General features: G+C 52.0%; 1 protein-coding gene across 18 annotated transcripts in view; it reads left to right on the top strand.

Annotated features, from left to right (window-relative positions):
• Positions 1-2,316: 2,316 nt before the first annotated feature.
• The window catches only part of LOC132025321 (uncharacterized), a 317,882-nt gene continuing 297,679 nt past the window's right edge, over positions 2,317-22,519 (top strand). For 15 of the 18 annotated variants that reach the window (XR_009406542.1, XM_059412387.1, XM_059412390.1 and 12 more), the window contains exons 1-4: positions 2,317-3,321; positions 5,322-5,453; positions 18,762-18,921; positions 21,682-21,806. Coding sequence is in view for 16 of the 18 variants with exons in the window: in XM_059412387.1 (XP_059268370.1) it covers positions 21,796-21,806 (11 nt within the window). In the remaining 2 variants the exon portion in view is untranslated. Of the gene's footprint in view, positions 3,322-5,321; positions 5,454-13,329; positions 13,434-18,761; positions 18,922-21,681; positions 21,807-22,519 lie in introns of those variants that run through there. The other 3 variants (XM_059412392.1, XM_059412393.1, XR_009406543.1) reach the window with 3 other exon arrangements.

Below are 22,519 nucleotides of genomic sequence, written 5' to 3'. Positions count from 1 at the left end.
TCGAGGGATCCCTCTTTTTCACTGAGCATCATTCTGTCACTTTCCTCTCGCGCTCGGTGTGGGACGGATTCTTGTCCTGGTGAGGGCACAATAGGCCACAAGGAGAAAGGACTTATTTTTTCCTTTTTTTTTTTTTTTTTTTAAGCAAGTCCTCTTTGGTAAGATGGACGGTACCTGCCAGGAGTGGCAGTGACAGGTCATCTGCTTGTCACCTTGGCCACCAGGCCCTGCCTGGCAGATTTCCAGAAACTGCTGTCTGCCACACCATTCCTAACTTGTAAGTCAGGAATCTGGAGAGTTCGGAACGCGTCCGCAGTCCAGTGGGCCCTGCTGGGGCTTCTCTCCACCACCCCTGTCCTTTTCCACGTGGTTACAAAGTGTATGGAGGTGACCACCGTAGAGGGAAGTGGACGCCCAGAGAAGGACTTTTGTTTTGATTGTTCTAGCAAGGCCACAGAAGTGGATGGTTTCTGTAAGCATATTCGCAGCTTGGGGGGTGGTAGGAATAAAGGCCGGCAGGCCGCAAACTCCTGTCAGAACCAGCCTCTCTGCTCCTTTGTACCTCCCCAGTACAGGGTAAGAGGTTCGATTTACTTTTTCCTTGGAAGAATGTCTGGAACCAACCAGTGCATGCTCTAGGCTTTAGAAAATAAAATTTCTTTCCAGAATTTTCCATCTGCTTTACAGGGGACAAGTGGACACTCCTGTAAGAGGCTAAGCTCAGTAAGGGGCACTCCCGTTCCATCATTCTGCTGTCAGAGAGGTCTTGGGACAGATGTAGATGAGACGAGAATCAGGGACATTTTATGATCCCTGTCTTGCTGGACAGCTGGGGAGTCTTCCAGGGATGAAGAAGGTGTCTGGTTTACAATCTGCTTCATTTCCAGCTTCTTTCCGCAGCTTTAGATGAGGACCTGGAGGTAATGGGTCATCATTGTGGGTAAACTCATCGTGTATAGTGGTGCCAATGATGTCAGAGGTCCTCCAGCCTAAACTCCTGTCCCTGGCACAAAGTCAACTAGCCTCTTGTTGAATATCCAAACAGGCTGTGTACCCCCAACCTTGCAGTAGAACATTCTGTTGTGGGGAAACCATGAGCTAAAATTGAGCTCCTTGTAACATCTGTACAATCCTGTCTCACCCGGGGGGACACATCGCAGACCTGGTACATCTTCACTGTGTCCACCCTACAAACATTGCAAACATTTCTGCTGTCTCCTTAATTTTTACCCTTCGAAGCATAAAACCCCCAGTTTCTTCAGTCCCTGTATGAGATTTTCTCTAACCCCCTCTCTGCCCTAGCCCCCTTCCTCACATTCTTTTCCACTTGCCAATATCCTTTTTTAAAGCAAGTGCCCTGGTTCTTGGGCAGAGCCCAGTGGACATCCGGACACTACGATATTATCAGTCGCTCCTCCCAACACTGTGCCTCCCAACACTGTGCCTTTGTGGTTTTCTTGAACCAGGGGCTCTTGAACCCTGAAGCCAGATAAATGTTTTAGAAAAATCTTCTTCTGCATTTGCAAAAGCAAAGTCTAGGTCAAAGAAGAGAGACACACGTAAAACAATTGGAGGACACCAGTCCCTGAGCTCCAGGGCAGTGTGCTGTAGACGCTGGCCGTGAAGGGACTAGGGCTGGAGATCTTTCTTCTTGCATTTGCCCATTGCAGTGGCTCACTCAACAGGGCTCTGCCTGCCACTTCTTCCTTCTCTGCACCCCTAACTTTCTCAGCTGTCCTAATGCCCAGCTTCAGCCTACATGAGGCTTGTGTGGTCCTGCTTCTCTCGTGGCCTTTCAGTTCCCACCCCATCACCCATGGGCACTGGCTTACTTCACTGTCATCTTGATCCACGCTGAGAGATTTAAGTTAGCACAGGTCCTATTTTCACAGTCCTAGGTCATTGGGAAGCCTCAGCATTGACTGTCTTGGTCCGGGTTCCTCCCTCCAGTGTGGCTGGGGTGTGAAGGAGGGAGCCGTGCCGGTTGACGTGGCCGGCAAGCTGCTGGCTGGCAAGAGACAGACAGACACACACTCAGGCAGGCAGGCAAACACACACACAGAACAAAGAATCTTATACACCCTACAAAATTTGCCAGATTTTCTACTTTCTGCGGCATTGTACCTTTCCAGATCATTCTAGAAATAGTGCGTTTTAATGTGGCTAGTTTGTAGCACTCAAACCAAAGGGAAGAAATGGGAAAAAAGGATGTTTAGCATTTATTTTACTGTGTAGAGTAGCTGGGAGGTAGGAAGATGCAAGAGAGAGAGAAAGGGAGCGAGAGAAAGAGAGGCGGGTGGGAGGGTGTACGCTGGATCACACAACTCGATTTACACTCGTCTCTGCACCGGGAAGGAGGACTTCACGCTGTCAAGGAGCGACTCCTTTAAGCAAACTGGCCGTTTGCAGTGTCTCTACTCCTGCTAGCTCACAGCGTCTTTTACTTCGTCTGGTTTGGTCAGCGCTAGCGGTCGTTCACAGCAACGGTCTACACAGCGTTGGGCCGCACACGTGGGCCTGGGGGGCAGGCCCTTTACTGAAGTTTCTGAAATGCGTCCCGAGGACCAGGTGGCACCTGTAAGTCCCACGGAATGACACTCCCCACCAGAGCCCTCCGTTCCTGGTTCTAAAAGCCGTTGCTGTGCCTTTCCTCACAGGGACACCACCGAGGACACCACCAAGGACATAAATGAGCAGAATGACAAGGAGGCCAAGACCCCGAGCCCCGGCTTCTCCAAGACCTCTTGCTCCATTCAAACCTTCCGTCGCGACGTTAGAAGCTGCGCAGATGCGCAAAGACCGCGTAGACAGACGCTGTGCCAGGTGCTTAATCCGGATGACCTTTTGTTTGCTGCGTTCTGCTCTGTGTTGCCTTTTTAACCCTTAATGAGGTTGGCCCTTGCACTGGTTAATTTTCTGTGTCATTTCGATTGGGCTAAGGGATGCCCAGCTGTTTGGAAGAACCTGACTCTGGACGAGTCTGAGGGGGTCTCTGGAAGAGGTCAGCGTTGGGATTAGTCGACTGAGTCGAGGGGGGCGCTCCGCAAAGGGGGCCGGCCCCTCCCAGCGCCCGGAGGCACAATCCGCTGAAAAGACCAGAAAGGCAGGCGAGGGGCAGACTCTCTCTCTCTCTGCCTGAGCCGAGATGCCGTCTTCTCCTGCCCTCAGCCACCGGCACCCCTGGTTCTCGGGCTTTTAGACCAGACCACGACTTGCACCGTCAGCCTCCTCTCAGGCCTTGGACTGAGTCACACTCCCGGCTTTCCTGGGTCTCCAGCTTGCTGGTGGCGTCTTGGTCTCCGTGATCGTGTGGTGATTTCCGTAAGTGATCTCCTCCTCTGTGTCTGTCTCTCTATCTATCCCGCTGTCGATCTAGCCATATCCGTTCTGTTTCTCTGAGGAAGCCTAGCACAGCCCTCTTACTACTACCTGCCTCTCACAAGTGAAGAAACTATGTATTGTGCAGATTCAGTCCCTGAGGCCAGCAAGAAGCCAGCCCCATTCAGGTCCAGGCAGGGCTCTAGGGCCCATGCTCAGAGCCACGAGGCCTAACTGCCTCTTCAGAAGGAAGACCTACACACACAGAAAGTGCTAGCACAGCTTCCGGCATCCAGTGGGTGCACTTACGTAAGGCTTTTTGTTTTCTGGGTTGAAAGCTCCCCGGGAGATTGCGAGTCTCCACTGGGTCACGATTTACAGAAGCCTGTCTTGGATTCACGTACTTCCCATCAGTCACTCACGGTCACCCATGGGGTGTATAGCGTGGCCTTAGGAATTGAGGGCTTCACAAAAGTCATGGAAGATACGGTCCTTTGACAGCAGACGGTCCGTCAGGCAAGATCCACAGGAATGAGTGAACAACAATGCAGCCTGGTAAATCATTATGTTTCACAGTAGGTACCAGAGCAAGAGACGCAGTGGGAATCTGGCGAGACGAGATAGCCCTTCTGGAAGGGGACGGGCCCAGACAGGACCTGATAGCGCCTCGGGAAGGAGCAGAGTGGAAAGAGCCTTTGTTCGCTCCTTCTCCGAACACTGAGGGACTAACTGCGTACCAGGTCGCTTTGCTGGTCATCCGAGAGCCCGTGTGGCCAAGCAGCTTGTTCTGTTCTGTGGGGACAGCCTGATATTTCTCAAGGGAGCCAGGAGAGCGCTCGAGGGGACCTAGCCCCCTGCGGAGAGTGGGGAGGGCTTCCTGCCGGTGGTGGAGCGTGGCAGCAAGCCAGGGGAGGGGAGGGCAGAAAGGGCTCCGGTCAGGGTCGGTTGAGGGACCGCCTTCCATTGTAATGAAGACATTTTAATAGAGACAACATACAACTGAGAGGTACAGGTCTAACCTGCTCTTTGCAAAGGAGGAACTAGACTAAAGCACACGCCCGCTCCCCAGACAGCTGTGGCCTCATCCCAGCCCCCCACTTCCATCCCCGGCCGATGAAACCAGATCTGCGCTCAGCCTCTCCCCCATCACTGACTCCAAGCTGCTGTGTGTTTTGCAAGCTCCTTGGGATCCCTCCAGTGTCCTCTGACACTGTCCCTCGTAAGCAAAGGACAGGGAACAGGTGGGCAGGTGGCGGTGTGAACCAGCAAGGAGCTTATAGGTGAGGCTTGTCTGGGGCAGAGGCAAGGCGGGAGACCCGCACATCCACTGCCACATTGTGGAAGTTTCTACAGGGCCTTCGTGTCTGTCACGCCTGCTGCGCGGGTGTTCTCAACAGTGCGTCACTGTCTCAAGCCTGTCTTTGGAGCGGCCTCTGGGAACAGGAAAGGCAAGTGGAACCTACATTCCGAGGACAGGGCGGAGTGAGGGGCCCTCGAGGTCCGAGTGCCGGGCGCCGCTCACAGGGGTCGCACCTGCTGGGTGATCTCCCCCGACACGGCAGCAAAGGGACAAATCAGACTTGACAGCAAAGCCTTGAAAAAGAGCATCCTTCCTCCCTTGACCTCTGCCAGGGCATCCACGTCAAGTTTGCTTAAGAGAATGTGGCCAGATCCACAAAGTGGCCTCTCTTTTACCTACAGGGCGAATTTTCAAATGAAGGCAGATTTCAGCTGAAGAAAGCCAGGTAACAGCCCCAGGATATTTGGCAACTCTGGAGACTCATTTTTTTTTTAGCTTTCGTAGGCATCTGAATGTGAGAGGGAAGTGCCGCTCCTGGGAGGGTGACTCTCCCCAGGAGAACCCAGGAGATAGGCAGCACGTCCTCTCCCTGCCACAGGCGCAGCGGCGGGGGTGGGGGGCTGTTTCTGTCCCCTCTCCAATCAGACACGTAGAACTTTTGGGCCACACACACCCTAATCTTCTGCAAACTGTTTTGTTCTAGGACCCCCTCAGCATGGCTGCTGAACTGCAGGTGGAATTCGCGTGGGAGCCTAACCTTCCTGTTCTCGGCCTGTGGAGAAGTGTGTCGCCGAGTTCCAGACAGCGCTGCGGACTTTGAGGACACCGCCTGCTGGTAAGATGAAAACTCATCCTCATCGTCATGTCCTCCGGTGGGCAGAGTGGGCACGAGGGGCAGGGCACGCGCAGTGAGCCTGGTCTTAGAAACGACCAGGTTCGTAGGAGGGCCTGGAAGCTGTTTCTAGAGGGGCAAGGAGAAGCCCGGTGAGGGCAGCTTGCGGCAGGGCGGGCTTCAGACCGAGGCCTCGGGCCCCCGGCCCATGCCCCCACGGACTCGTGCTCCTCACCCATCTTGCGAGCCATCCTGGGTTGACTCGAAGAAGCAACCACACATGAAAACGGAGAATGTCGTTGCCTACGTGTGAGGGACCCGAGAAGAAACGAGAAGAAATTGCACTGTGATCTTCCACTGAAAAAGAAAAAAAAAGAAAGACAGAAAAATCCCCAGGAGGGTTTTATCAGTTAAACTTGGCTTCAGAACCCCAGATGAACAATGGCTCCAACAACGTGGGATTTATTTCTTCTTACTTATGAGTCTGGAGGAAGGGAGCCCAGGACTGCGGCAACAGCCGTATCCTTTAGGTCCTCAGGCCCCCGCCAGCTCACCTGTTTGCCATCCCTCCCATGTGGCCCTTGCTCTCATGGCCCAAGGTAATGCCTAGGACATCAGGCATCCCAGCCAGGCTGGAGGAAAAAGAAGAAGAAGAACGGGGCCTGAATGTCAACGGTCCCTTATGGAAACATCTGTCGTAGAAACCGCTCCCATCCCGTTAGTCGGAACTCGGCCCCAAGGCCACACTTGGCTGCATGGGAAGCAGGAACCGCGTGCCCAGCTCGAAGTTAGAGGGTCTGTCCTCGTCTGCCATAATAATGCGGGGAAATGGGACGCATATCGATTTGTTCTTTTGAGTTACTACTACCCAGGCCTTTTGCAAAATACAAATCCCAAGAGGGGTCCCCTTATCTGATATGTGATCGTCCAACGAAAGCACCAAATTTCTTTCTTTTGTGGTAAAGACAAGTCATTGTAAAAGGAGGCCGTGGGAAAATCTCAGGCCACAAGGGTTGGAGAAGGCAGCTCTGGAAGGAGCAGGGAGCAGAGGTGGAGGAGGTCTCGAAACGAGAGTGCAGGAAACAGGCCCCTCTAGTCCCACGGCCACAACCGGGCTCTGCCCTGTTGGCAAGGGCTGGTGCCGCTGAGGTTCCGCCCACCACCGTTTTCCACTTCCGGTGCAAACAGTGGGCTCAGTCCCCACCAGGCTTTCTGGGGCTTGTGGGACTTAGACGGCTGTTGCTTTATCTTCGCCTGGGCCCTGGTGACAGAGGGTGCGTGATTTCCCCAGACCTGCACAGCAGCTGCCCTGCCGGCTTTAACTGACGGTAGATCTCAGAGCAGCTCACGTCTAGTAAATAAGGACTCTTTTTTGCAAATCAGTAATTTTTCAATTTCATCAGACTTCCAGAGGGATGGGACATTACAGTGGACGTTAGAGTGTGTGAAGATCTCCAGACACCGGGACGACATGTGAGTCCAAGGGGCAGCTTCTGGCAGTTTCTCAGACTCTCTAAGCCCCTTTGGTGGCCACAGGGCCTTTACACTTGCTATTCCCTCTGTGTCTGGAATGTTCATCTGTCCCCTCTTGTCCAGATAACCTACTGAGCCTCAGAAGAAGACTTCCTTGATGTCTGGGACTGGGGGAAATGTCTCAGCCACAGGTTTTCCCGGCACCGTGTATCTCTTCTTTGTGCTTTTTTCCACAGCTGTGGCTCTCCACTGACTCATGCATTTATTTATTTAGATGATACTTGCATGAGAACAGGCTTTGTCCACCATGGTATCCTCTGTACGAAGTACACTGATAGGCGTGTAGTACACACTCAGTAAATTTAGCTGAGTTGTGAAATACCCCCGCAGCCCATTTGTCTCTAACCCTATTACAACGGTACAGAATTTCACAATGTGTTGACCACGAACCCTCTGCATCAGATTTATTTGGCGAGGCCCTGGTGACAGGATCCACAGGTGAACAAGCTTCCTCCTCGGTAATTGCTAAGCACCACAACGTTTGAGAAGCCCCACTGGAGGGTGTGTGAGAAATCCGGGGAGACAGCAGGACGTGGGTGTTATTAAGACCCTCATGCTGGCCACAGGAATGCACCTCTGGGGAAAGGCCGTTCAATTCAAGAACTATCGCCTCTCTCCGTATGCTCAAATTCAGAGAAGAAACCTACAAGACAACTTTGCTCTTGGACAGCCCAGAGTGTGTGTGGAGACGGCTGTTCGTTAGCTTCCACCGTCACGGTTAGGTGGAAATAAAACGACGTGTGCTCGCCGTAGCACCTGGGCACAGAGGGCTTTTAAGAATCGCACAAAGACCTGACTGCTGGCGCACTCGGTATGTTCCTCCCTCCCTGGCCCTCGATCTCTAGGTGGCGTGACTTTCAGAGTCAGGAACTGAGTCCTCCGTGCAGCTGGGTCTGATTTCAAGCCCCCGAACGTAATACGATATGTATTCAGCTACTAAAGATCTCCAGGCCTGCAAGCTGATACACTTAAACTCTTGTCTTCTTTAAAAAAACCAAAAATCTGGGAGCCTAATACTGTGCCCCGAAGTTGACCGTGCAGCCGGCCGGCCCGCCACACTCACTGAGATCCAGACGGGCAGCCCCACCGGGGACGGGAAGCCGTCCACGCAGGAGTTCCTCCTAGGGCATCGTAGCTTCTTTCCCGCCGGTGCAGCTGCTCTTTGTGCCTCCCAGACTTCCTCTTTCTCTTTTAAGATTTCTTCTCCTCCTTCTCTACTTGAGGGCAGGCTCATATCTTTTTTGAGGATCATAGATTCTTTACCTTCCAAGAATTTTTTTCTTTCTTCCGTTGCCTCAGGACTCGCGTCCTCTTTTTAATATCTCCCCAAGATCTTGGATGACGACTGTCATTTCTCTTAAGAAAAGAAACCATTCTACTGTCTCACCAAATATCTAACTACATATGTACAATGTAATGTATTTGTTACACAACATATATGTTTATTAGATTTTTTTTTTAATTTAAAGTAATTTCTGCACCCAACATGGGGCTCGAACTCACAACCTTGAGATCAAGAGTCACACGCTCGACGGGCGGAGCCAGCCGGACGCCCCCAGCTCCTGTACATCAGTAGCTCTGCTGACAAACCTAACAAACGGACAAATGAAAACCCGGCACAAAAGGATGATGCCGGAATGGAGATCGTGAATAAAGATGAAAAGTTCAAACCATAAGACATAAGGCAAAAATTACTGTCCCAGAGAGGGTCCCCAGTGTCGGAGCTGGAGGACAGCCAGGAAGAAGGTGCTGCATCTGCTTTACCAGCTCTGGGGAGCAGGGGCAAAGTCGTAGCTCGAATTCTCCACCGTTCCCAGCGGCAGTGCCCGGCTCACAGAGGTTTCAAGAAATACTTATGGAGAAAAGTGACTTGAGGAAGGGTCTCCAGTGTGAACCAGGGTCTCCAGTGTGAACCTGCTACTTTTAACGGGATGTTGGTGTTCCAGTGAACCCAGCAAAGTGCAGTGTGGCCCGGCAGGACCCCGGCAGGCCCCGGATGTGGACAGCGGGCTGTGGCCACTGGTCAGGAAAACTGTCTCCTCCCGCGGCCCATGACGCTCCTGTCTCAGCCCTCGGGAACACTTGAAGCTTCCCAGTACCTTCACGGATCCATCCAGGTTGTGGTAAATGAAAAAGGAATACTTTGCTGACAAAATATGGGGTATTTCTGCTAAAAGGCCCTTTGTAGTGTTAGCCAAAGACACTCCCCTGTGGTCCGATGGAAAGTGCTTGGGTTGTGGCGACGCGGCCAGCTGGCGCTTCCTTCACCGGGTGAGACTCCCCCTTCTCGCCCCGAAAATGGGAATAATGACACTGTGTGGGAATTCGAGATAGTTACTGTTCAAGGCTTAGAGCATCATAGAAATTCCAAAAGTGATGGCTTTCCGCACTCACGTGTCAACAGCGCAGGAGCTGGGGTTTTCTGTCCACGCCTGACACAAAACCAGCACTTAGTAAGGTCTGTTGCATCAAGGGCGCATCTGGTCACTCGCCACGTCGCTAGTGGAAATGCGTCTCTGTCTTCTGATCTGCTCAGACGGGCGGACGGTGCGTGGTGTTCCAGCAGCAGCAGCTTCGGGACTTTGGGTCGGTGCTTGTGACAGTTGTGTGCTGGCTGGGCGACCCGAGGGACAGCAGGCTGACACTGAGCGGCCCCCTCATGTCCTCTCCCAACCAGCAGCATCAGCGCCGCTCGGGACCCCGTGAGACGTGTAAAGTCGCAGGCCCCGCGGCAGCCCCGCCGAGTCAGCAGTTCGGGGGGGCAGCCGGTCAGCCGTGGGAGCCGCTCCTTCGCTGATCCTGATGTGTGCCCAGGGCTGGGGACCAAGACCATGGGGATGCGTACAGCCGTCCTGTGCTGTGACTGCAGATGCCCTGAGCCCTGAGCCCCCGGTGCCTAAGAACCAACGACGCGTGCCTGGAAGCGTGAAGCCGCTGCAGAGTGTGGGACGCGCCGCTCGGCCTCCCGTGAAGCACCCGTGAAGCTCATCCCACAGGCTGCGCCCCTGGTGTTTTGCTCACGGCCTCTGCTGTGGGTGCATGTTGGGTCCCCTCCTCCCCAAATCATGGGTTGAAGCCCTGCCCCCCACCCTGTGTGCTGGGATTCGGTGCCAGGGCCTCGGGGGACACGATAAGGCCAGAAGAGCCACTCGGCCCGTGGAGACACGGCCGGACCAGCCTGGAGGAGCCCCTGGCCTGCTCCTGCCCCGCTCCCAGCCGGCGCCGGCCCTGAGCTCCAACGCCTGCTTCCAGGACGGTGAGCGGAGAAACGGCTGTTGTTGGAGCCATTTCCACCTGCTGCGGCCGAGGGGACCAGGGCGGCCTGGAGCGTGGGAAGCTCTGTCTGCGCCGTCCGTCCGTCCGTCCGTCCTCGTGCTGGGGAAGCCGCCTGCGAAGCCGCTGTCAGAGACCCAGCCGTGACGGGGCTCGGGCAGGAGCCTGCGTTTGTCTCTCCTGCGGCCGGCGGGGGAGCGGTGGGGCGGGCGACGCGGGTCTGTCCGCGGCGCGCAGGGTCCGGGACCTGCTCTCCCGACGTGCGCGTGCGGCTTCTCTCCGGGCTGTCGCTGGCCTGATGCGGGCCGGGTCCTCCTGCGGGGAGGAAACCCAGGACGGCGGTTTGACTTCAAGACGATGTTGCCAGATTTACACATTTCACTTCCTTTTGTGCCGGTTACCCGCGTTCTCATGGCCAGCTGCGGGGGGTGCTGCGGGGCGGTGCGGGTTCACCGATGGCCGCGGGGCCTGTCGCGAAGGAGCAGGGACGAGCGAGCCCTGGGAGAGGCGCCCTGGCTTCTCCTGGGCCAGCTGCCGCACCAGCGCCGGCCCAGGATTCCCAGATCTGTCTTTAGACGAAAACCCCCCTTCTCCTGGGTTAGCTTGAGTGAGAAACTCCTATTTGTTACCCGAGGCTGCGGATCAGAGCGGGGCCCCTTAAATCCCTCAGACCTTAGCGAAGGCTGACATGAAGGTAAGGTGACAGGTGGGGGGCTCGAAGCGAGCCCCACACACCGACGCAGGGGAGGGTGCGCGGTGGTGACCGCAGGACGGCCGTGAGGTGGGGTGAGAGGAGACTGGCCCACGGACGGCTCTGAGCCCAGGCAAGCCCGGGGAATGTACCACGCGGGAGCCTTCGGTCTCTTTCCACGTCCCTGCGGGCGGGACCTGGGCCGTCAGGAGCCCCACACCCCGCGCCCCTTCCCTCCGAGGGCCGGTCGGCCGTGCACAGGTACTCGGGGCTCCCTGAGGTTTAGGGACTTCTCGTTGCGTGGGACTCTGCAGCAGGGGACTCTGTAGCAGGGGAGTTTTCAGCCCGTTTGACTGTTAGCCCTGGTTTGTTAGGGGTTTTTGTTACTCGAGCCGGGTGCTGGTTTGCATAGTCGCCTCTCCGTACCCTCATTTCAGGGTAGCAGCCTGGGGAAAGTAAAGCCTTTTAGTTTTCTTCCTGTGGTTTTCACCTCTCACTTAGCATGGCGGATGGCTCTATGAGCTCAGGGTCCCGCTTCCTGGAAGAATGGGTAGAACTCTTGGGTCTCTCCTCTGTCAACCCGGTTTCCTTCTCCAGCTTTTAAGGCAACAGTTCCAACCTGCGCTTTAATGCCTGGGGCAAATAAACACCAGGATTGCCCAGGGCTGTGTCCAGGGTGGGCAATCAGCGGAGGGGCCGGAGGAGCCCCTCCGTGAGAGTTCACACACATGAAGTTGAACATAGGTCAGCATTAATCAGCTCAACGCCTGTCTTCCCCACCCTGGGTTTCTTGGCTCTGCCTCTGGGTGATTTGCCGTGCCGTCCTTCCGTGGGCCGTGTGTCGCAGTGAAGTAAGGGGACCACGACAGCCATGACCTTCTGTTCACCGTAGGGTCTGCGGAAGGGATGGAAAGCGGAGGTGTGGGGGTGGGCTCCGTGTGCCAGGAACGGCTAGATGCTTGTAATCCCCGAAGAAACTGGAGAAGAATGAATATTTCAACCTATGAGAAAATGGAGGCGTCAGAGAGACAGTGACTTTCTCAGAGCACTGGTCACTAACAAGGGGTGGAGGCAGAATCCGAGTGAGGTTTGTCTGTTGTTTTAGATCCTGTGCTCAGAATTAGCTTCAGCCCATTGACGAGAAGAGTCTTCCGTTAAGAGCTGTACGCTGGCAACAGAGAAGGAAGGAGCCCCCTTTAATCACGTCCTGTATGGGGGCAGAGAGAGAAGAAGAGGGGGAACCACTGAGAATGGGCTCAGGGATTTATCTGGAGGCGGAATGTTCTGCCATAACCTTATTCTCTGACTCTGGGAGAATCCACTGTCTTCCCTGTGACTTAGTTTAACGACCAGATTGAAAAACAACAAAACAGAAAAACCCACAAAAAACACAATGCTCCCAATCTTTGAAGGGCTCAGGGAAAATCTAGGTGAATGACCATATAAAAATCTTAGCAGGTAGGAACACACACAGACACATATACATAAACATAAATATAAATGATAGATTTTAAATACCCCACTTGAAGACCTTCTATCCAGAGCAAATTCAGTTTTGTTTTGCTGTTGCCCTAGACTTAAGTTTCTTAAAGGTAGGCGCCAGGTCTTTGTCAAGGAATCCTCAAATGTTGGAACTGGAAGGGATGTTAGACATCGTAAAGATAATCTCTCTCTGTTTCCCTGACATGGCCTGACGTCTTGTCTTGTATACAGCAGGGGCTTATTAAATAGCAGCTGAATAAACGGTGGCTGTCTTTCATAGGCTTTGCAATCCGACCTCCCTCTACAGCCCCATGAGTGAGGTCACAGGAAGCCCCGCGCCTCTGGTCCCACTATCCAGTCATAACTTGCTCCAGTAGGAATTTTGGTGTTTTTATGAGCTTTTCCCTGCTCCTGAAATGACCTTTACTACAGCTTAGCTTTAGCTCAGAAGATAAATTCCGTGTGTCCAAGCAGTTTGTGGGAACCACTCTGCCCTCTCTAACTGAGTGAGACCCACAGTGACGGCAAAAGCAGCCTTTGGCAACGCGGCAAAGCTTCCACCTTCCCCGAGGTCCAGGGCTGGCTCCGTGCGATGCAGCCTTGGCACTCACGCGGGGATAATGGCTGCTGTTCCCCCTTGAAGTTCCCAGTAATTTATACACAAGTGGCCCAGCGTTTTCAATTTGCAGTGGGCCCTGTAAGCTATGCAGCTCCTCTGCTTGGCTCTCTGGGTGCACCTGCGCATTTTCTCTTGGCCCTGAAGTTCCCCACGGCCCCTGCCCAAAGGTGGGACCACCACGTGCCCCATCATGGGGGAATCTGAAACATCTGCCTGGCCTTTGGAATAAACGAGCCAATGCATTATTCAGAGCCGGCGGCTCTCTCCACGCGTACGGCCAAACTAGTGGGACGGAACGAACGTGTGTTCATCGTTGACGGGTGCCAGCCACGGGGCTACAGGTCCGCCTGCTTCCTTCTTTAAACCCACACCTCGAACCCATGAGGTAAGTGCTGTTGCTCGAACCCTACAGATGGGAGTCCTGCGGCTCAGGGAAGGTGGGAAGGGGCAGGGCTCAGCCGCTGAATTCTTTGACTGGTTTGACTGGAAAGCCCGTTCCGATTTCCTTGCCTTTGCTCATCTGAGGCCTGGAACGCGCGCCTGGAGGTCACAGCATTGCCTGCAACGAACAGCGACCCTTTCCTGCGGCTTCCACTCCTTACCTTTGCAGCGGGACCTTTCGCCGCTGTTTGGTTAGCAGTAGCAGTTAGGGTACGCTACTGTCCCGTATCAGGCTTTGAGCCGTAGAGTGACTTTCCCAGGACCATCCAGGAAAGCAGGACTGCCGTGCCTCACTGCCGCACGGATGGGGGCGGGGGTGGGGGGCAGAAAGCAGACCCTGGGACTGGAGTCCAAGCCAGCGCTGACGGCATGCGGCTTACTCAATAGCACTGTCCGCTCGCGTGTAACAGAAGCTGCAGCCACTTCTCCTCTCTTTTTCACAAATCTCCACACCTGCTGTGTGCCAGGTCCTGTACTAGGCCTCGCAGAGGCCGAAATGCAGAAGGCACAGCTCCTGCTTTCTAGAAGGCCATGGACTGGCCGGAATGTGCACTCTTCACCCCGACACTTTGCTAGCCATGGGTCTGAGGTAGCGGAGTCAGGAGTGAGAGCAGATTTCGGAAACGGATGTCGGGTCATTTCTGAAGGTCATTGGAATTCTTCCTTGCCTGAACCTTGCTGTAGATCAGCGTCCTTTGTTGGGTGGCGCGCCTCTCCCTGTCGGCGGCGGCGTGAAGAGCGACTCCCGCGGGAACCGCGTGATCCTCTGCTCCAGCAGATGGAAGCATGATTGTTCGGGATGGACATGGAGAGCCGCTGAGTTACAGACAAGCTCTTCTCTCGGTCCCCACCCCTACCTGGTTGCGCTGCTTTGAGAAATCATTGACTGTCTAACAGCCTCAAGACGCCAGCGGGCGAGGAGGCCAGAATTCTGCCCAGCAAACGCAGCCGTGGAGCGCAGTGTTCTGTGAGCGTCTCCATGGTGACAGTGTAGCAGCTCACATTTATAGACCCTCTATCTCCAAGGAGCTCAAAGCACCTTCCAGACATATTATCTTCTTTTATGAGAGGGAGGGAGGGAGCGAGGACGAGCGAGAAGAAGGAGCAGGAGGAGAAGATGGGGGGAGGGAGGAGGAGCGTAGGAGCCAGAGAGGCCGGAGGAGGGGCCGAAGGACACGGCGGGCTCTGATGCACGTTCACAGACGGCACTGAATGGGGAAGTCAGTGACCCAGGGTGGCATGGTAAGCCAGTGACAGGTGCTAGACTGGACCGAGCTGGTGGCTCTTAGAACCCCTGGAACCCTTGCTGCCGGCCTTGGGCAGATGTTAGGGCCGCGCGGCCGACTGCCTGTGGTCTAGCTCTGTTCAGTGTCGTCTGGGTGATCAGAGAACTCCGGGGACGTCAAAGGCAGCTTGGCTCGACCATTGTTGACATGAAACCCAGGGGCAATTCTTCTATTCTACGGAGATGTGAAGATAACATTCATGCAGCCACCAGACCATCTCACATGGCATTGGCGGGAGCGAGAGGCTGCGATGTCCTGATAACCTCGGACGAACGTCGCACACACATGCAGAGGGTCTGCCCACGCTGATGGAAACGGTTCTTTAAACCCATTGCATGGTGTCCCGGGGATCTTTGGAGGGAGCACTTCTCAATCCTTTCCCCCGAGAGGCACAGCTGTTCCATTAGACACGAGAGGCGGGGTAGAGCTATTTGAAGGCTGCAGCCGATGAAACTGAAAATGGGTTCTGTAAATTCCAGACCTGCCGTTCTCCTTATAAAGCACTTTGTTTGGGTGAGCCACGGCCTCTGTCGCGGCGTAAATCAGGCGGGTTGCAGGGGCTCAAGCCGTCATCCCGAGCCTCTTCTGTTCTCGTTCTAATTCCGTCAGAATTCGCCACACATGGTCCCTGCGTTTTACACTCCCAGACCTTCTGACCCAGACACTCCCAACCTCCTCACTCCTCATTTGGTCTTTAGAAAATAGGATCTATTTTCTCTTTTAAAAAGATAACTGATCTGCAGAAGATTCAGCCGAAGCTTGGCTGCGGAGAGATAAGGTCCGTCCCCCGCGGGTCTTCAGGGCCCTTCACGAGCCATCACGCCCGTTTCTGCAGCCCAGAACCTCAGCCTTCTGCAAAAGTCGGGCTGCTTATTTGCTTACAGCCTGGATCAGGTTTCAGGGGCCCTTGGGTGAAAGGGTTGGTAGTTCGGTAATTCCAGTGTTTAAGCCTCAGGAAAGTTTAAAATATTTGATATACGAATAGGCTTCCGATCCCCAAAGCAAAAAGAACTTAAAAATGAAGAAGAAAGAAGTGTTTTGCTGGGAACCTCTTGGTGTCCAACACCAGGGTAGGCATTTTGCGTGCACCTGTGCACACCGGGTCTGCCCACACCGGGTCTGCCCCCCCGCCCCGGGAATGAGCGGGATGGCCCTCCGACTCACCAGGGATAAGCTTCTGTGCCATGAATTTCTTTCTATTCTCCCAAGAGTCAGGAGCTCCCTCTTACCTACTGGCTTCTCCAGGAGGGGAGGGATCGGGATCTGTTCGCTCCTTGGCTGGGCCCCTAGCTTTGTGCTGGTCTGCCTCCTGTATGCAAATGAGCCAACGTGCTTGGCTCCGCCCGCCCTCCCTCCGTCTTCACACCTTCTTGGCTTACCTGTGCCTCCTCCGGAAGGGTCCTCCGCCGCAGGTCCCGACGGGCCCCCTGCTTGTTCCTGGGCAGCGTTTCTCCTTCCCACCCCAGCACTTACGGCATTTGCTTGTGTTCACATGAGTTTCTAGGTAGCTGGCTTTTGTCTAGCTGTCTTTTAGGCACAGAAAACATTATTCAAAGGTTTGCTTTTTGGATTAAAAATTCATAATCCCCTTATTAAAGCTGAAATTAGAAAAACACTTGTTTTAGTTCAGCTTACAGACGGAATTATTTTCTTAGTCTGGCCGAGCATGGGCCCTTGCATAAAGTGAGTTAATTACTTCCAAATATATTAAGCCATAATTAAAAATTTTATTCACACTCACACATGCACGAACGTGCATATAAAACACATGCATGCACATATGTATTTGAATTAACAAACGAAGCTTTCTAGAGTACGTCAATGCTTACACATATATAGGCCCTCAAATTTATAAATACAAGGTCCAAGAGTTCTCTTACACCTTCCAATAAACTTAGTAAGAATTCCACTTAAAATCGTAAAAACTCCACATTAATTACTCAGGTTTTAAATTGGCATTACAAGGCTCCCACTCTGATTGGCCCAGTTCCCTCAAAACTTAAGACCCCAAACGGCAAACACGCACAATTTATAATCATTGATGTAAAATTAGAAAGCCTATGGTTCGGCCTCTGAGATCTTTTTGTAGTTAGCGCTCAGTCCCCCTGGTGGGAAGAAACACATCCAATCCAGGGAGACATCCGCCGCACGGCTCACCGATGGGGTGCTGGCCAAGATGGGGGCCAGCTGGGGACCGGGATTGGGTACAAAGTCACAGACTTTCACGCTAACGAGGCGACTCTCCCAAGTCCCCTGCCGTTTGGTCGAAGTCTTTGTTCCCTCAAGGAAGTCTGCGGCTCCTGTTCTTGGAGACCGCTTGACTGGACCTTGCCTTTCCTTGACGCCTTAAAATTTGTAAATATGTTTGCAAGTAGCTCACCCTTGACGGCACGTTGAGGTCTGTGAGATTCATCTGCTTGCTAATAGCACATTTGATCTCGACAGGGTTCTCCGTTCTTCAGAGTCTCTGCATCACGGCGCAGTCAGGGTCATCTCTTGGGTAGCCTGTTGCATTTCATTTGGTCATGACTCCTGAGGTGGTTCTGCTCCTTGCATCCCCCATCAGGCTGTGGGCGGTCTGCGTAGGACAGGACACACTGTTTTGTCCTGAGCTGTGAGCCCAAAAGCCAGCACACTGCTTGGCACAGGGCAGACATGGCTGTCACTTGGCCGTTGAGTCGCAGGCGGGTGTCGCAGGCAGGCGGGGACACACCTGTACCTGAACAAGTTGCATTTATTGCCAGTTGCACAGAAAGAGCTCGTGCACTGTGGGTGACTGCAGGGTGCTTGGGCCAGAAGGTGCTAGAAAGCACTTAGGAAGCACTTGGGCTTGCCCTTGTCAGCTGCTTTGGGGCAGAGCTCAAAGCAGCAGACTTTGCTCTGAATCGGTTGCTGGCAGGAAGTGGAGATAATGCTATGTTGGGGAGGCTCCCTGGAACGAAGCTGAAGACGCAATCAGTGGAGAAACAGCAGTCATTCCTGTTCGTCCAGAGAGGGGTGTAGCTCACTGGGGGGCTGGGACAATGCTCACATTCTGGTTGGTTCAGACATGGCCCCAGAGCCCTCTTGTTTGGGCCTTGCTCCATCAGAGTCACCGAGAGCTCTGCCGTCATGTGAAATTGTTTCTGTTCGGTGGAACGCCAGGACCTCGCCATGAGTGATGGGCCAGACCGTAGCAACACCAGGAGATAGCTGTGGTCCGGGCTGGCTCCAGTGTGGACCCCAGCGGAGCCTCCAGAAGGCCCAGGGTCCCGTCCCCACTGCCCCTCCCTCACATTCTCTGGGCCCCCAATCCTGGTTCCTCCTCCTCACCTCACCGTCTCTGACTTAATGGTACCTCTCCGTGGAGCCACGCTCTATCCTTGGAGTCTGGAGAGCAGACAGGAGGTGCTCGTGGTGGAAGACCTGTTGCCCAGCGAGCATTCCCTCTCCTCACATGGGCTCGGGCCCCCCAGCACCGGCATAGCCTCCTCTAGCCCAGACTTTCCATCCTGGCTGTCGGAGTTCAGCAAAGCTGGCACAGACCAGGCTCTTGTCCCCCTGCTGTTTACTTGCCAAAAATATTTCTGCAACCGGAATTCAATTTGGAAAATGTTATACAAATAGCGTATCTTGGGAGAATATTTTAATTTCCCTGATCAAAGCATGGTGTGCTAGTCTTCTGGATAACAGCTCCTAACGCTTTGTAGACGGAGAGCCGGGCTGGCTCATCCCAGTCTGTGACATCCTCCCAGTCCCTTAATTAATATCTTTAAAACCGGTGAGGGTCTCAAACATACCACACCTGGAGTGCAGAGAAATACTTGGGGTCCTGACTCAGGAATCTTGTTAATTCCCCAAGGCCTTTGACTGAGGGGAAAGAGAAGTTGAGAGTTGAGTTGTGGGTTCTCTAATGGGTCAGTACTGCTATTCCACTCCCAGTAGCCACGCAGATACACTTTGATAAAGGTAATTTTTAAAAAAGATCTTATTTATCTATTTGACAGACAGATCACAAGCAGGCAGAGAGGCAGGCAGAGAGAAGGGGAAGCAGGCTCCCCGCGGAGCAGAGAGCCTGATGCAGGACTCGATCCCAGGACCCTGAGATGACCCAAGCCGAAGGCAGAGGCTTTAACCCCCTGAGCCACCCAGGCACCCCTGATAAAGGTAATTTTTAAACAACTGCTTACATGTTTCGAAGACAAGAAGGCCACATAAGTGATACACATGTATATCATATATATGATACATACATATATGTATATCTCTTTCTCATATAACTGATATTGTGATTGTATTAGTGATAATGGTGACCTTCCTTTGCAAATGCTTATTAAACCTACAGAATGAAGAAGGCTTTGATTACTCCTTGGTTTTCAGTATCTTTAACCAACTAACCCAACCAACCAACCAATGCCTTTACTTAGAAGAACAGTGAAATGAACAAGTGAATTGCTAGACATGGAAAATAGGATAATATTTATTGGTTTATTTATTGTTGGTGGACATTGGCCTCTTTATAGACATGAGTTTTCACTTTTATGAACATGTCGAGGGCAAAGTACAGAATCCAAGTGTGCAGTAGGGTCCTTACGTAGTGGAACATTCACTGCTCTGAGAGTTGAGACACCTGAATTCCAGTATCGTGTTAGTTGTGGAATGTTGCCCTTAAGCAAACAGGAAACCAAAACATCTGGATGTCAGTTTTTGTAAAATGAGAGCAATTACACTAACTGATTCAGTGGGTTCCTGACAGCTTCAATATTCTAGATTTTACAGGTACAATTGTATTTATTTAGTCAATTATTTAATATGGGAGGCTTGCAAGAAATAGTACTTCTATAATTCATGCACGCTGCTACCAGGTGAAGGTGTCTGGTGTATGGGTCATGTGCTCCAAATTGCAGGCTTAGGCCACACCTGTGTTGTATCTGAAAATGCCATATCTGTATTATATCTGAAACATATGTTATATGTTCACCTTTTGCCTCCTTGAAAACAAATATTTGTTTAAACATTAAGCTTATCCATTATCACATACTTGCTGGCCAGAGTCATGATCTGTTCATGATTGATTTTATCTATTGCCTGTAAGTGCTTCTTGGCCTGGCAGCTTGGGCTGGGCTCCTGGTGGATATAATATCGCACATATCTGTGCCACTAAGATTATGAAAAAAAAATCATTCAACCAGAAAAAAATAATTTCCCCATTTCTCCTCTGGATGGAGGTACTTTGCACAAGGATTCTAGATATTTGGGCTCTGTGCTCAGCAGGGAATCTGCTTTCTCCTCTCCCTCTGCCCCTCCCCCTGCTCATGCCCTTTCTCTCTCTCTCTCAAATAAATAAATAAATCTCTAAAAAATATCCCTAGATGTTAACAACTTAATTATATGTCCACTAGAAATATAAACATTATAGCAAGAATTTTTGATAAGGAAATTTTAGGTAGTTTTCTTAGTGATAAGTTTTACTTTAAAAACCTGCCTAGGAAGTGAAAAATGTTAACAATATCCTATATGAAAATACTTGTTTATTTTTATTATTGTGTAGTCCATGTTAGATAAAAACATAAGTTCACAAGGGGTTTCAGTAGTGTAAAAGGTTTCAGGAGAGAAGACCCTTCGTTTGGTTTCAGTGCCCAAAGCTAGTTTAATCTTGTGACCTTCAGTAGCAAGATCACAGCCACAACATGTGGCCACCGGAGACAAAGGAGGATGTTGGGAAACCTTCCGAGGACAGTGTCTGGCACTAAAAGCTCCATTAGCACCGAAGCCTGCCTTAGGCACACAGATCTTCTGTATTGACTTTGGCATGTGTCTACCTTGTCATGCCAATAAAGTTAAGTGAAGTTGAAAATTGATTGATAACAGCCTAGTTCTCTGCTGCCTCTCCTCTCATGTGGGTTGCCTTTTGGCTTAGCTGAATGTGGCAGAACCCGTTCTTCTTCCTCGCGGGCCGAGGACCCGGGCCGCCCCTTCCCCTGGGAGAGGCAGGAGATCGCTCTTCCTGACTCCGTGCATGTGCAGGCGCCTGGCGTCTGTTTAAAGGAAATTAAACTTCTGTTTGCAGAGTGCATTCAGTGGTGCTCTGTCTACCGATGCGTGTGTGCCTCGTTACCCTGTTGAGGCAGAAAAAAAAAACAACAACATGACTCTAGCTAAAATAGTCACAGCAGCATGAGAAATGTTCCGAAGCTCACGGGACTTCCTTCTGACCTTGCGTTGCTTGGAGGTCCCAGGTCAGGTGTGCCCAAGGGAACAGTGGACCGAAGGAGGCTGGAGGGGCCAGAATGCCGCGAGGACTAAACCCACAGGGACGCGGCAGGGGAAGGGATGGGCTCCTTAGAAACTGCAGGCTCTTTGATCTGCAGAGCCCCAGAATGTCTTCTAGCAGAACCTCATGTTGTAGGCAGACAGGCACGGTCCCCGAAAGGGTAGGTGCGTGCCCAGGATCCCGTGGCTAACGAAGCGACAAAGCTGACTTGGAAATCAGGTTTCCTGACTGCGAGGCTGGTAGTGTTTCCATCCCGCCGCACGGTCTGCTGTGCTTAGGGGAACCGCTGGCGCTTTGGGAAGCAGAGGATCCTAACCAGAGTCTCACTACTGAGTTTGGATATGACTTTGGCCAAGTTACCCAGTCGCTCTTTCTTTAGGTGGGGACAGTGCCAGGCCGAGGTGACCCATCCCTACAGCAGGAGCATTCTGGAGATGGGTGCACTTGAGACGTTTTACCCACGTGTTGCCAGGAATGTTCTGTGGTCAATGCTTATTCACGTGGGCCTGCTTCTTTGTTTTTCTCTACCTGGAGATCGCGGTCTTTCCCGATCAGAGCATGTTAGAGGCTAACACTGACGGCTTATGGGCCCAAGTTTCACTTATTCCAGAAGCCAGCCGAAATCTATCAGCATGTGAATTCTGCCCTTTCAGGCGGTCCCCAGAATGGCTGAGGAAGTGGTCGCACCCTGCCAGCCGGGGAAGCAGAAACACAGCCCACCCCTAGGGCTCTCTTGAAATGATTGAGATGAACCGTTGGACCAGGATATGACAAAAGGGTAAGTAATGATTTGGGTGGTTTCTGCTTTAAGCAAATCTGAAAGTTAAAATCATATGAACTTCTAAGACAGAAACATGAGGCAATAGTTACTCACATGATCAAGTGCTTCTTTATGCTTTCAGATTTTTCTTCCATTAGCATAACGGAGAATGCAGCTTGATTTGTACACATCTATCGCATAAAGTAACACCCACCAAGCTCGCTTAGAACCTCCTAGTTATCACAGACGTACTATTGTCTCACCCTGCCTGTCTTCCCCCATTATTAAGTCATTTTAAAGATTTTGAAAAATACATATATGTTTCTTCTGTTAAAGGCACATTTAACTGTTATGGAAAAATTGTTGTTTACCTCTGTAGTTTCCTCCACCCAGAGGTAAGTACCTTAATTGAACTCTCTGTAATAATACTGCTACCTAACACTAAAATCACTCTAGCATTCTATTAGTATACTAATTATGCTATTTTTTGCACATTTCCTCCAACCTGTTTTTTTCTGCTAGCGTGTTGTGAACAGCTTTCCATGCTGATAAATATTAATTTGCAACATTTTTATAATGGCTACTGTTCATACACATTTATTTCGTTAATAGGCTAAGTGGTAAGTGCTCCTGATTTTTATCTATTGTAGGTGATAATGTGGCTCAATATACGCCTTTTTAAAATTTTTAATTTTTTATAAACATTTAATGCATTATTAGCCCCAGGGGTA

The sequence above is a fragment of the Mustela nigripes genome, chromosome 10 (assembly GCF_022355385.1).
Source record: "Mustela nigripes isolate SB6536 chromosome 10, MUSNIG.SB6536, whole genome shotgun sequence".
In the NCBI taxonomy this organism is placed as follows: domain Eukaryota; kingdom Metazoa; phylum Chordata; class Mammalia; order Carnivora; family Mustelidae; genus Mustela; species Mustela nigripes.
Note: the sequence above shows the minus strand (reverse complement) of the source record. Positions and strands in the feature narration are given on the sequence as shown.